The sequence below is a fragment of the Amyelois transitella genome, chromosome 14 (genome assembly GCF_032362555.1).
Source record: "Amyelois transitella isolate CPQ chromosome 14, ilAmyTran1.1, whole genome shotgun sequence".
Taxonomy (NCBI): Eukaryota; Metazoa; Arthropoda; class Insecta; order Lepidoptera; family Pyralidae; genus Amyelois; species Amyelois transitella.
This window is the reverse complement of record NC_083517.1, coordinates 7,850,414-7,863,780: the sequence shown is the minus strand read 5'-3', so window position 1 is coordinate 7,863,780 and position 13,367 is coordinate 7,850,414. Positions and strand designations below refer to the sequence as shown.

At 33.5% G+C, this 13,367-nt stretch overlaps 1 protein-coding gene across 1 annotated transcript in view; it reads left to right on the top strand.

The window, feature by feature from the left end:
- LOC106132307 (uncharacterized) overlaps window positions 1–12,688 on the top strand; it is a 60,129-nt gene extending 47,441 nt beyond the window's left edge. The window contains exons 3-6 of the mRNA XM_013331673.2: window positions 3,479–3,693; window positions 5,920–6,055; window positions 6,779–7,038; window positions 8,771–12,688. Of these exons, the coding sequence (XP_013187127.1) occupies window positions 3,479–3,693; window positions 5,920–6,055; window positions 6,779–7,038; window positions 8,771–9,001 (842 nt within the window). The 3' untranslated portion in view covers window positions 9,002–12,688. The remainder of the gene's footprint in view (window positions 1–3,478; window positions 3,694–5,919; window positions 6,056–6,778; window positions 7,039–8,770) is intronic.
- The last annotated feature ends 679 nt before the right edge of the window (window positions 12,689–13,367 follow it).

The following is a 13,367-nucleotide window of genomic DNA, read 5'->3' as shown; positions in this document are numbered from 1 at the left end:
TGGTTTACGTACATATAATTAACTTCTTAATTTTGTTGAATTCTCTTCATCAAACTAATAATCTTGTTCCGTTTGATCTCCGCAATCTTCTCTTATACTTAGAAAGAGTAGGTAATTAATGCTTAGTCTGAACACCAATCTTTTTTAGTTGGTCACATAAACTACTCGACCGTCGAAGCGCTTAAAAATCAAAGGTAATCGATAGTAAGGGTTGGATATCAATAAGCTATTCGCACAATGGCAATCTGGAGCAGACACCCCCGTCAATAGGCGCGGACGTGCACTATCACTTGTTTTCGAGTGGCTTCGGCCGTCGCGTCGCTGACGCCATACACTTACCACCATTTCCTGTACACAAGTCGCGGTACTATTCTGAATAATCGCGTTAAGCTATCGTTACTCAATTGTAAATGACCACAGAACAATATTTTGTATTTATTTGTGCGGTGTGGTTTATACTATTAAATATAAGGGACCGCTGTTAACTGAGAAGTCTTTGAACGAAAAAAAAAACACTTAAAAATTACACCTAGTGTGGGTAAAGTTTACTGGATAAAGTTTTTCTATTTAAGGTCACGATGATGAAAAAAATGTCTTTCTACTGAAAAACTATAGCATACTTACCTTTACTCTTTGCATATCTTCAAAATGCTGAGTTTCTGACTTATCAACATTTCTCTGATTAAAATGCAAACATCTGTCTGAATGCCACAGTAAAAATAATCTCACTCACAATATAAAAAGACTGGATAAAGATTAACAAATCAAATTAAAACCCGACAGTTTAGAAAAAAGGCCATGATGACACATAACAAAATAAAAATAACTATATTGCAAACTACAGTTTCAATTAAAAACCGAGATAGCTGAAAAAGGAATGCACGCGAACATTCTCAGTAATTTTCCTTTTACCTGGTTTTCCGTCGTAAATTATAGCGATTTATAATTAAATTATTCTGCCACACTACTGTGAAAGTGAAGAAAATACATAGAAAACTCATAATTGTTAAGACTGAGATTTGATCTTTTCAAAATATGCAGTAATTATAGCTTTTCTACTTGAAAATTTTACAGAATTTCCTTTAAAGTCTTATGTCGCAAAATTTAATAAAGTATTTTAAATCATATTAACATAATTTTCAAGCTTGGAACATTAATACGATTCCAGTTTGTGCGTTTTGTACTAGTAAATTTATCACGCCAAAACATAGAATTTGCATTAAAATTTACAGTAATATTGCATTAGTATACATCAGAATAACAATGATAAAACAATGGGTCCAATTTACACCCGACCAAAGCCGGGGACGGGTGCTGGTGTTCATAAAAAACATAATTAAATTAATATACCTACCTACAATTTATCGCAATATGATGGTTTCAGAATAAGGCTGCAGAATTAAAGGTCTTACATAAATGCGTGTCGAAGTAATAGAACGGCAAATGTGTTTGTTGTTGACATAAATCGCCACCGTAGATACTCTACGCATATTCAATCTGATTTTCTAGACCAATATGTAAACAACTGGCATTGATATTACCACTAACATAAATACGCTATAATGTAGCCTAACCACGAATTGTGTAATGAACAATCAACAATTCTGTTTAGCTTAATGGGAATATTGTATATACATAAAGCTTTAGGGCATGCTCATTTTATGAAAATTATAGACACTCCCTCTCTCTCTTGTAGTGCATTGTTCTAATTCTTAGCTGTTGCTTTCAAAACGAAATCTGCTATAAAAATCTCAATTGTGACATTTTCACTGTGAATTGATATTACAAAGTTTATCTTTGCGCATGGCTCCTGCCCTTCGCCAAACTTTCCATGAAAATGCATTTTCATGGAAACTAGTATATGTGTGTGAATAAGGTGAGGCAGTATTCTCCAATGAATAATTTTGTTATATTTGTCAGCCAGTGTTAATACTTTCTATCTAAAAACTTAACTATAAAATCGCTAAACAATGCTTTCTGCAGCATTACATACATTACAAGAACTTGAAAAATATAACACCCGCATTAAATGCAATGAATGATCCCTATGGATTGATTTATTGCCGCGGCGAGGCCAGGCCGGGGACCTTAAATTACATTAATATTGGCATATGCTGAAACAGTTTGCGCGCTCGTTGTCTTTATTCGCCAATTTACTTACATTCGAGCTCCGCCCCGCGGGTCGTAAAGTAATATTATCCGCTGGCGAGGGCAATAGTGCCTCTTTTACGGGCCACGAGCGAGCGTCACATGGGAAATTATTTGACGTGGCGTTTAATGGATTTTTGCCTTCATAACACGCTACCTACAGGCAAATAAAAATACTTGTACCCAGTGAAATAGGTAAGTGAATTACTGCCAGTCGTTACGGACAGCTTCATTGAATGTTTACGCAATTAACGTCATACTTTCTTGTGCAAGTTGAGCAAACATGTATTTTGTGTTGGACTAGCTTTTGCAAATGCCTCGCGAAACTCAATTTTTTGTATGAAGTAAGAAACCAAAAAAGTCACGGCCTAATTTTTATTTATTTATTTTTTTTTACGTTCACAGTAATTTATGTACACAGAAAACATCGAGAATGATAAACACAAGAAATAAAATTACAAAGGTTCTGCTTATTTCAAAAGAAATCTCATCCAGCAGACCCGAGATAGGATATATGATAGAAAGGGTGACAGGCGACATAAATAAATAAAATATTATAGAATACATATGTAAATACCAAGTAATAAACTTACGTATAATATATACAAAATTAGCAAGACTTGGAGAGGTAATAATAATTTTTAATATGATTATTTGGTTGATTTTTCTCAAATAAAGGCTAATAATTTTGTAAATATTCATAGTGGCCATCCCTCCTCTATGATTATTATGTTTAATTTGTGCGGCTAATACTCATGGATCGGTGTTTGTTAAAGCTTCACTTACTTTCTATTGTTTCAAAGTTAGAGGCTGAAAATGGAAACCTTCTAACCCCAACAGGGTCGGAATTCAAAACTGAATGAAATGTTTTCAACATATAACTAATAATTGGTTCAACTCCGTTAAAATCAAAATTTGAATAAAATAGGTTAGATAAATGAATACAGAAGAGTGACCCATTATATAATTAACTTTTCATTTGTCAATAATGATATTTGCAGTATTTTCGCAACGGCATAAGTGGTGATAATTCTAACTAAAGTATGCCGTTGTCAATTCTGACATAAGCTTCCTGAATTAAAAAATACACTTGCAACACGATGCGAATACGCGATTCGATCAAGTGACTAAATAATTGCTAAAGAGTCACATACAGAGGTACTTCGAGTTGCTTCATAACTGGGTTGCCTCGACGTTGCGTAGCTAAAAACGCGTCGTATCGAATTTCAAGTGCGCTCAGAGCACATCACTTATAATTCAGATTGCTGTGGTCCAACGTCCCATCCGTTGCTAATTTAGTTTCTAATTTACTTATATACTTTTGTTCCAGATTACGGAGTGGCCAGCTTGCAGCTACTAGAGTTGAGGGTGCCGGCCCATGTCCCTCTAGGCACCCGGGCGCAGCTTTCGTGTCAATGGAAACTTGGCCCTACGGACATTCTTTACTCCGTCAAGTGGTACAAAGATGGGAAGGAATTCTTCAGGCACGTGCCACGAGACTTGGAGCCCTTCAGAAAATTCCCATTGCCTGGCGTTGATGTTGAGGTAAATGTTACAAAAAAGCTGGCTAGGTGCATGCCTGCCACACGCTTTGTCTTCCGTTGTTGCTCATTTGAAACAACTTTATGTTGTGAGTGGCAACTACGCAATATGCTTTTGTATCTGTAGTACGTGTACGTTTTATAAGTTAGTCGACTATTAATCGTTAAATTGTAACTTTAAAAACTTCATTTAATCGTGGAAGTTTCTTGTAAAATTGATCTTCATGATTTTTCAAGCTTCTGCTATCCTTTTTACAATTGGGCTTCTCATTTCCTGTTCAGTTTAAAATTTTTCGCACACGGAAATTTAAAAAGCAATAAAAATTGCCATTGATGTCCCTTTTAAAAAGTTGCATCTTATACTATAGTTAGCAATTCTTTCCCTTTATTGTCTACAACATGAACATTAAAAAATATATAAAAGGTAACTGGCGACCTAGAACTAACAAGCCCAAGATACAGTTAATTGGATTAATCCAGTATCTCTGCGAGTTTGCTTAGGTCGCTCCGAGTGGAAACAATATAAAACTGGACCGGATATTACTCTGCGGAGAGTTGCATTTGTAAACACTCGCACTGTTTGAGAGCAGCCTTATTTTTTATTTCATATCCACCACTTAGATCCTAACTATGCTGAGGTTTTATAATGTAGTTTATACAGACTATTTCCAATTTATTTGCGGGGTAAAGAATAAAGATAAATGCATATAGGAGAAATAAAATTAATATTATTAGAGCTAGCCTTTGCAGTTACAAATGCCGTAGTGGGTTTCAAAACTCGAGGTTCTGTAAAGTCGATTTATATGATATTTTATTTTTAAATTTAGTACTTTATCCTTTAGTGACCACCTACGAGGGGTGATGGAATAATAGTGTTCTAAAATTTTAACAAATCTCAATCAGCACAACGATTTTAGATGTATGCACAAATTGAATTTACTATTTTGAATAAATTTTAAAATTTATTTGTAATAAATACCAGTACGACTAAGCTATATTTGTGAATTAATGAATGGTACGAAAGAAGGCTATAATGAAACACAAACATTGCCTCTGCTTTTTATAACTCTGGAAAAAATGGACGGAAATGAAAGATTATGAAGTAATGTATGATAATGTACAAAGTGAGTAGAAAGCTACATGCGGCTTTCATTAGGATTTTGCTTCATGCGAGTGAGAAATGTTGTTTTGTTCTTATGAAAAGTGTTTCGACAACAACCTAGTTGGAGAAAACATTTTTTTTTCAAATCTGTTAGTAAATTTCAAGACTGTTGATTTTGTCTACTCCGTGATAAAAAGTGATTATATGCATGTATGTAAGAGAATTGTCGTGCGGTTCCCGACACTTTAGAATAGAACCACTGACTGACTGGTTGCTCAAAAAAATTAAGAACCATACCATGTGTGATGTGCCGATGACAACTTGCAGGAACTAACCAATTTATAATATTTTTTGTCGTTTAGTACTAAGCTGTTTATAGAATCTTATTTATTAATTTAAACCTAATGCACAGTTGGACTTAATGCCATAAGGCATTCTCTGCCAGTCGAACCTTTAGACCAAACTGAAATGTATGTACGGGTGGTGCGACAACATTAAAATAAATAATAATATAAATATGTATAATAGGTAAATACACTTACATATGAGTATAAAAGTAAAAATACATAAATATGACTATAAATATATACCTACATCTTTGCATGGCGGTTGCAATATATAGATATAACCAAGTACTTCAATTACGAGTACATTCAGAACTATTTCGGGAAGTATGGCAAATGCCGCGATCAGCGCATTCAATATATTCACTGTTAAATTGGCGCTTGACGCTGTCAAATACTTTAGTAAAAGCTTGAAACGAAGCTATTAATATGTTACTTAGTTTGAATTTAAATGAAATTGTTGAATTGATTCGAATCTGTTTATTAATGCATTTCTACCTACAACTTTATTTTTATGTTGTACTTTATCTGCTTTATAATTGAATATCTCTCAATTTTTACGCTGATTGTAACTTTTTGGTTCCTCTGGAATTCGGAAATAAGAGCGTTGGTGTAAGTGACGAAGTGAAATATTCAAAGAGCATGTAAAGAAAGTACTTTGTGAGAAGGCTTATTATAGCACTGATGGCTACCTGAATGACAAAAACATCTGGTTTAAACTTGGCGCAGGAACTTCTTAATATTTGTAGTAGGTTCAGTAACATTATTTTTTTCTTGTTACCAGAATGCGAACCGAAACGCGTCCAACGTGACGCTATTCCCCGCTGTCCTGGAAACCGGAGGACGGTACCGCTGCGAGGTGTCCGGCGAGAGGCCGCTGTTCCCCACCGTGTCCGACCACGCCGACATGGTCATCGTAGGTGAGATCAAGCTTCAATTTTAGGAGAGACAGACAGTGATATAGTTCATGAGCAATGTTTATGAGTGACCGACAGAGCGGTACCTTTGTCGGTCACTTATAAACATTGACCGACAAAAGTACCGGTGTGAATAGTCTAGTAGAAGTCTACTGTTCCCTACTGTGTCCAACTACGTGGACCTGCTCAACTTAGGTGGTATACAGCTTCATTTCTTAGAGAGAAAAACAGAATCACAGACAGTGAATGATGACAGTGAATCATAAGCAATATTTGTAAGACTATAATAAGGTATCGATGTGAAGAGTTCAATTTACTTTTACGGCACTATGTAGAATAGAAACACTTCGTATCTTACCATGGATTTCGTAAAAGTCGACAAAAGAAAGGCTTTTGGCTCTGTCTTCGCCACAAAGGATGCACACAAGATTATATGTATGAGTTCGGACCATAAAAGTAAGATTCCACCAGTCATTGCTTATATGGGGTCATTTAATTTCTTAAAACTATAAGAACATAAAACTTGTACCATTTTTATTTACATAATTAATGTCAGAAGACGTACTGTCTTGTTCATTTCACCATATAAGACGTTATACTTATGACGCGAGTAATTTCAGAGAAGAAAACTCTTACTCCTAAATGGCTGATCGTCTATGCCTTTATTTTTTGTGAGGAAGTAAAATACAAATGTTCGCTCTTTATAATATTAGTATGGATTTCTAGCTCTACCAGACCAAGGTCCCACGATAACGGGGTCTCGTCTTCGCTACCAGATCGGGGATAGAGTCCAAGTGAACTGCACGTCGGGCAAGTCGCGGCCTGCCACCAGGCTGGCGTGGTACATCAACGGAGAGCCGGCGCCCCCCTCTGCGGTCCTCCCCCCCACGCATGAGAAGGTGGAAGATGGCCTGGAAGTCACCAGTCTCGCGCTCGACTTCAAAGTCAAGCTCAAACATTTTAGGAGGGGAGACCTTAAATTAAAGGTGAGTTGATGAAATGAATTCGTTGAACAAAACAAATCGCGGGTATGTCATGTAAAAATCAACTCCAACCATAAAACTCTAAATAATATAGTCCTATATGTTAGGTATATATGGCAAGGCTATGTGAGGCGTAACGTGTATCGCGAGCCCCCTCTAGACTAAGGAGTGAGTAATACAGAACTAAAAGGACACTGAAGAGATATAGTGGAGGTAAGAAATTGTGCGCTGTTAGATAGTAAACGCATGAGCAGCGCCCTCCGCTCATGACCTGGTTCGTATAACCAGAAGGTTAGTTAGCAATCCCTAATGGTGGAACAGTCATATACATAGGTTTAATTCAGATATTTATACCTCAACCACCTGCAATAGCTGGGCCATAGGCAATAAGATTTGAACTATTATTGAAATAAAATTGTTTCTTGTTTTTACATTAAACTATCTAAATTGAACAGTCTTTTTTTCAATTAAACAAATATTATATTTTTATATCTATATCTATAGGCTAAATATTTATTTAGTTGAAAATTAGACTGTTAAATTACTTGCAATTTTACAGTGTCGGTAAGACTGGATACTGTGTGCTTCGAACGATATAAGTTAGGAACTAATTATGATGGAAACATGCAATGTAAAATTAGTTGTGGTAAGATATTACCCCCTCAGAGCAAGGAAGATATACTTGATACATGTATTATGTACTATGTTGAAAACTTCTTACGTTTAAAAATTTTTACTTTTTTAATACAACGCTATAAAGTAATCAAACATATCATTTACATTTTTTGGTTTATGTAGATAGAGAAACTTTTTATGAGACCAGCTTATCGCTCGCCTGAGTTTCCTCAAAAAATTGATTTATCATTTAAACTATTGGTTTAAAGAGAAAAATGTTTGAAATTGATCGAACATTTCCGAAGATTACAAACACATGAGTCCAATTAATCTCATAATAATAGTCATCAGTGAATATATCGCTACCGTTATAATTTATGGATAGCCGTTGGCACGAAAAATTATGTAACAGGCAGAAGAACCATTTTAAAATTTTACAAGGCAAACGACGATACAAAGGCGGCACTTGACAGGCAGTCACTTGCAAGCATGCTCTTTACCAACAACTATATACCTATGTATTATTCATTCAATATACTCAGTTTTGCCTTAAAGAATCAAATAGATATTAACAATAATGTTGGCTGTTATGAAAAATATTGAAAACTTAATTGAATTTGAAATTGAATTGTTTTAAAACTAACCCGGGCACTGCTGCGAACAAAACAAACTGTTAGTATTTTATTTACATGTCAGTTCCACAAACCTTTTATAAATTACTCATTAATAAGTTCGACCAGATTTCAGTTCTTAGCGATTCTAGGTATTTCTCAATTAATATTTTTCAAATGTACTGTGTAGTTTGTTCTATGAATATCTTAATCAATTGAATGATTCTAGACTAAGAAAATGGGATTAGAAATATATTAATTAAATATCGAACCCTCTATTTAATTAATAATTTAATCTCCATCTACCTAATTATTTGAAATATTTTTCTCCAACGTTATTTTTATGAATCCATTCAGAAGTTTGTGAAAACACACAAGGGACAGATCCAGAGTTAAAATTATAAAATAGGAATAAAATGAAAGTGTACCTTTTCAATAGTATGCATGCCATTCTTCTCGAGTTAGTTATTATCACTAAACAGTGTTTCACCACATTTATCTTTTTGCAGTGTCTAGCTACGATAGCTACAGTTTACTGGCGGAGCAATGAAGAGAGCGTGCAAGGAGAGCGGCCTAAAGGCTACGCCCGGTCGCGGGAGCTGAGCGATGCCTCCAGGGCTAACCGGGTGCAGGCGGCAGGCAAACTCGGGGGCTCCGCCGACGAGCTCAACACAGCCACAAACCTTCTTGTGTTCGGAGCCCTACTTATACAATGGTTGCCGACAAAACTCTCCTTGTAAATTGTGATATTGACGTGACTATGGTGAATGAATGATCGAAAATGGTTTTAAAAACTTTGGAGCTTAAAAGTTTAGTGACTCTTTACAGATTACTTATATTTAATCTGTGTTCATTCCATTATTGAGTCGCAACTCTGTATATAGCTTATTCATACGCAGCTATGGAGTGAAGACTTTAATAGTTTGTTACAAATTATAAAATTAAGGGTTATCATAAATTGAGAAATTATTACGTAAATAATGTTGGTAGTTGTAAAGCAAAATTTTTAAAGTGATTAAGTATTTATAAAGTGCTTATATAGGTAGAATGTTTACGGAAGATATTTATTTAAAGGTGTAAAGAATGTTGTAAAATTTCATTGCTTCGTTATGATGTCGATAATGTAAAATGGAACTGAACTGAATGCGAAAAGTGAACATTACTTATCAATTAATTCATATCAGAAAATAAGTATTAAGTACTTTCTGAATAGGTAAATAACTATTTAATGAGTACATTTGTTTGTACTTAAAACCAGAAGCTTGCTTAATAAAAATGCTTTTATAATAAAAATTTATATTGTCGGCTTTTCGTAGTTTATTTTTCATTACTTTCTTATTTTTATAATGTTTGGGAAGAAGTATACGACATTTATGCGTTGACATCGAAATTATTTTATTTGAATACTTTACCATTCAAGTGTAAATTGAGTTTATATTTCATCCATTCATATTACTACTGCCTAATAATATATTTGAATGGATTAACAATAAAAGAACAATATGTAGAAAAGTGTATATAATTCCCGCGTGTGTAGTCTATGGTAAAACGTAAAATGTTATATGAAAAGAAAATATTAATTCAGGTTGATCAAGGAATTTGCTTAAAATAAATACATATAATCACGTCTATATCCCTTGCGGGGTAGACAGAGCCAACAGTCTTGAAAAGACTGATAGGCCTCATTGAGCTATTTGGCTTAATGATAGAATTGAGATTCAAATAGTGACAGGTTGCTAGTTTGCTTTGTTTTTGATTTGGAATTGAAAACTCTTTATGGTGTGTTTAGTGTTCTGCTTGTTGTTCTTCTAGCTGATTTGTTTCATTCACAGAAGATTCAGGTAAAACGATACTGCTTGCAAGTTTTTTTTTTAGTTTTAACATTTTTGGAAGTGAAGAACAAGCAAGTGTCGAACTTGCTCTTTTGAATTCGTGTTATAAGGTGAATTAAACTCACTGTTTTAAAAAAATCTGTATAAGAAGTCAATTTAATTTGACATCAAAGCATGCCGTTACAAATCGGAAAAATCCAAGCGAATGTTTTGTAGCACGTTCTACGAAGCTACGCGTCTACGACGTAATGCATTTATACTTTATATTAAAATCTGTACTTCAAAGGAACTATGTAGGTATACTGATATGACGTATTATTTAATATTATAAAACTGTATTTTATATTTGTAGACAAAATAGTATACGAAATTTATTAATAATTTCAATACTATGACAAAAAGTGGCGCGGCACCTCAACTGACTTTTGTCGCAACTTACTATCAAAGCAAGCAAACAACCAATTCCAGCGTAGCGTATCATTTATTCAGCGTATTTCAGTAGATTTAAGTATAATGCAAGCTTGATGTAATTCAGGAGAAACCAAAATTTATTAACAAATTCGGTAAGTGAATGTTTTATTGATATGATTCCCCGCTATAATTATCTGATATATTTTTTACAAAGGCGATTTAGAAATCAAGTTTTATTTAGTATTAGTAGATATTAATTTACCTAAAACCTTTAAGTGCCATTGTAGGGTATGAAAATTTTATGTTACCGGATACAATACCTCTAAGGCATCCAAAGATTTATTGCCTACCAAAGTAAAACGCCTAACACGTAACAATAAAATACTTGAACGCCAGACTAGATCTCTGTGATTGCAGGATGGAACAATATGACGTAGGTGCAAAAAGACAGACCATAAAATGCATGCATTTGACATCTGTCGCAGAGGTCAAGCTACAGCTACAGCTATACCTAAGCTATACAGCTCAGTACCTAACTGTTGGCGATGAAACAGTTTTAAAATTTTAAACCTATTTAAAAAAAATAATTACTTAGTAATTTTAATTTTCCCTCGTCCAAGATTGTTTTGTTCACTGTCGAGACTAAAATTTATTTCCTAACAAAATATAATTTATTTTTTGTATCAACTTTTGGAAACCATACCTACAGTTTTGAATAGTTCTATTTAATTCTATAACTATAGGTATATCAAAAAAATAATTATCTGTAAATGTCAATAAATCAGCCTAAATTCGAGATTCGAGATGGGAATATTAAAAGGGGGACAAAAAGTAGAAGACAGATATATAGAAATATTAGCTTAAACTTTAGGTATAAAAACATAGTTGGATTTTGGAGTTTTTTTGATTTTATGGCCTAAATATATATCCGATATATAACGATGTATTATGTAAAATTACATTATGTTCTCGATGACGTCGAACATTTATAACGAAAAGATATTATATTTAGATATTTATAAGTTTTATTAACATAGCTAGTCAATGATTTAAAACAAAATGAATATAAATATGATATAAAGTGGAAATCATATGTAAATTTACTTATAATGTATCTACGAAATAAACGAACATATATGAATATTTCTTGGTGATTTGATAAATATATTCTGTTTGTGTAAGGTACTTAGGGTAAACATCGTTTTATCGTTATATTGCATGCGCATATTGTAATAATATACCTATATTAAAAAAAACCTATCTCCCGTTTCATTTTTCTTTCAATTATAATTGCACCATTTTATAAATAACGTGGTTCATTAGGAATGCTTGAGGCTATCACATATCAATTGATGACCCTTTTATCCCTTTTAATTTTTATTTTCCCTTTATCTCGTAAACATATCCAGCACTAGGTTTTGGTATGTATATGTTAGTAAGTACAATTTGTCTTTTAATATTTATGATAATAATTTTCAATAATAGGACTGTATACCATAGCGATTTATACATTCAGTTTTGTATGTATAAATTTTCCTGACCGCAAAGGCATCGGTTAGCATTTAATTATTTTTTATGACTACGAAACCACATTTTCTTCTCTTCAAAGAAAATGCAGTCTTTTACCGCTATGTCCTACTGAAGCTAAATGTCAAAAAGCCAACCTAAAACATGATACAAACTCGCAAAAAAGGGATAAGGATATTGTATTCAACAACGGTATTTGGGATATTTTTGTGTGGGCTATAATAAGATAACATTTATTCTTGTAAAACAACGTAAGCAATGCACGTCAAAGAAATTGCCATGGGCCAGGAGGACGTATACACAAATAAATCCACAAATTGTATAATTTTATGTTTATTCTGCTGTTATATCACAGCTTTATTGATGGGACTGTACCGGCGTAGTTATATGAAAGTTTCAGTGTGGTTATTTAAAAATTTGTATGTATTATGTTTACTGATGTTTTAAGTTGATAACATATTTAAGAACCTTTACTTGTACTCAAGAAGTCTACAATTGAGTTTCAATACGTCAAACCTAATTTTGATATGTTTTAGACTACGTACGAGTCAAATACGCAGTTATAATTGTTGCTTATTGTTATAATGTATTTAGTGATAACATAAATTGTAAATAATAAAAATATTGTGTAGCTCAAAATAAACTACGTGATCTATATTAATGGTTTTATTTATACACACACATACAATCACGTCTGCATTCGCTACGAGGATAGTATTATATGATATTTATTTCTACGAAAATTATATTATAATTCTATGGAAACTGAAATAAAATAGGAATCATTATTGGTTTACCTATTTACGTTTTTAAAACATCTAGATAATACTTATCTACGGGTTCTTTCACTGATTAATGTATAAACCTAATAATAAAAAACATGTCGTCTTAACCTAACCTAACGGCATTGAAATAAAATATATCCTTCTTTTGAAAACTTACTTCAAAGATTTTCTCATATTCAACCCACATACCTACCTATAGAATGACTAGTAGAACTAATCTTTCCAAGTCCTTCAAGCCTACTACCTACCTACTCCGACACAAGCCGACGCCTTATCAGTATTCTACCAGCTCTCTCCAGCTTCTACCGCCGAAATTCATCCCGCTTGATAGTTGACCAAATAATTAACCTTAAAAAATATTTGGTCAACTCATCGGACGGTATGAATTTCAGACTGAAGAACGAAGGCTTCGCAGGTATAATAAATAATTCAATGTAAACATAATAACACGAGTATTATGTATGCGCAATTGATGTTTGTATTGTGTTTCACGCTTCTGTGGCCGAGCATTTGATCAAACAATCCACGCTTCGTAGGTTATATTGATTAAT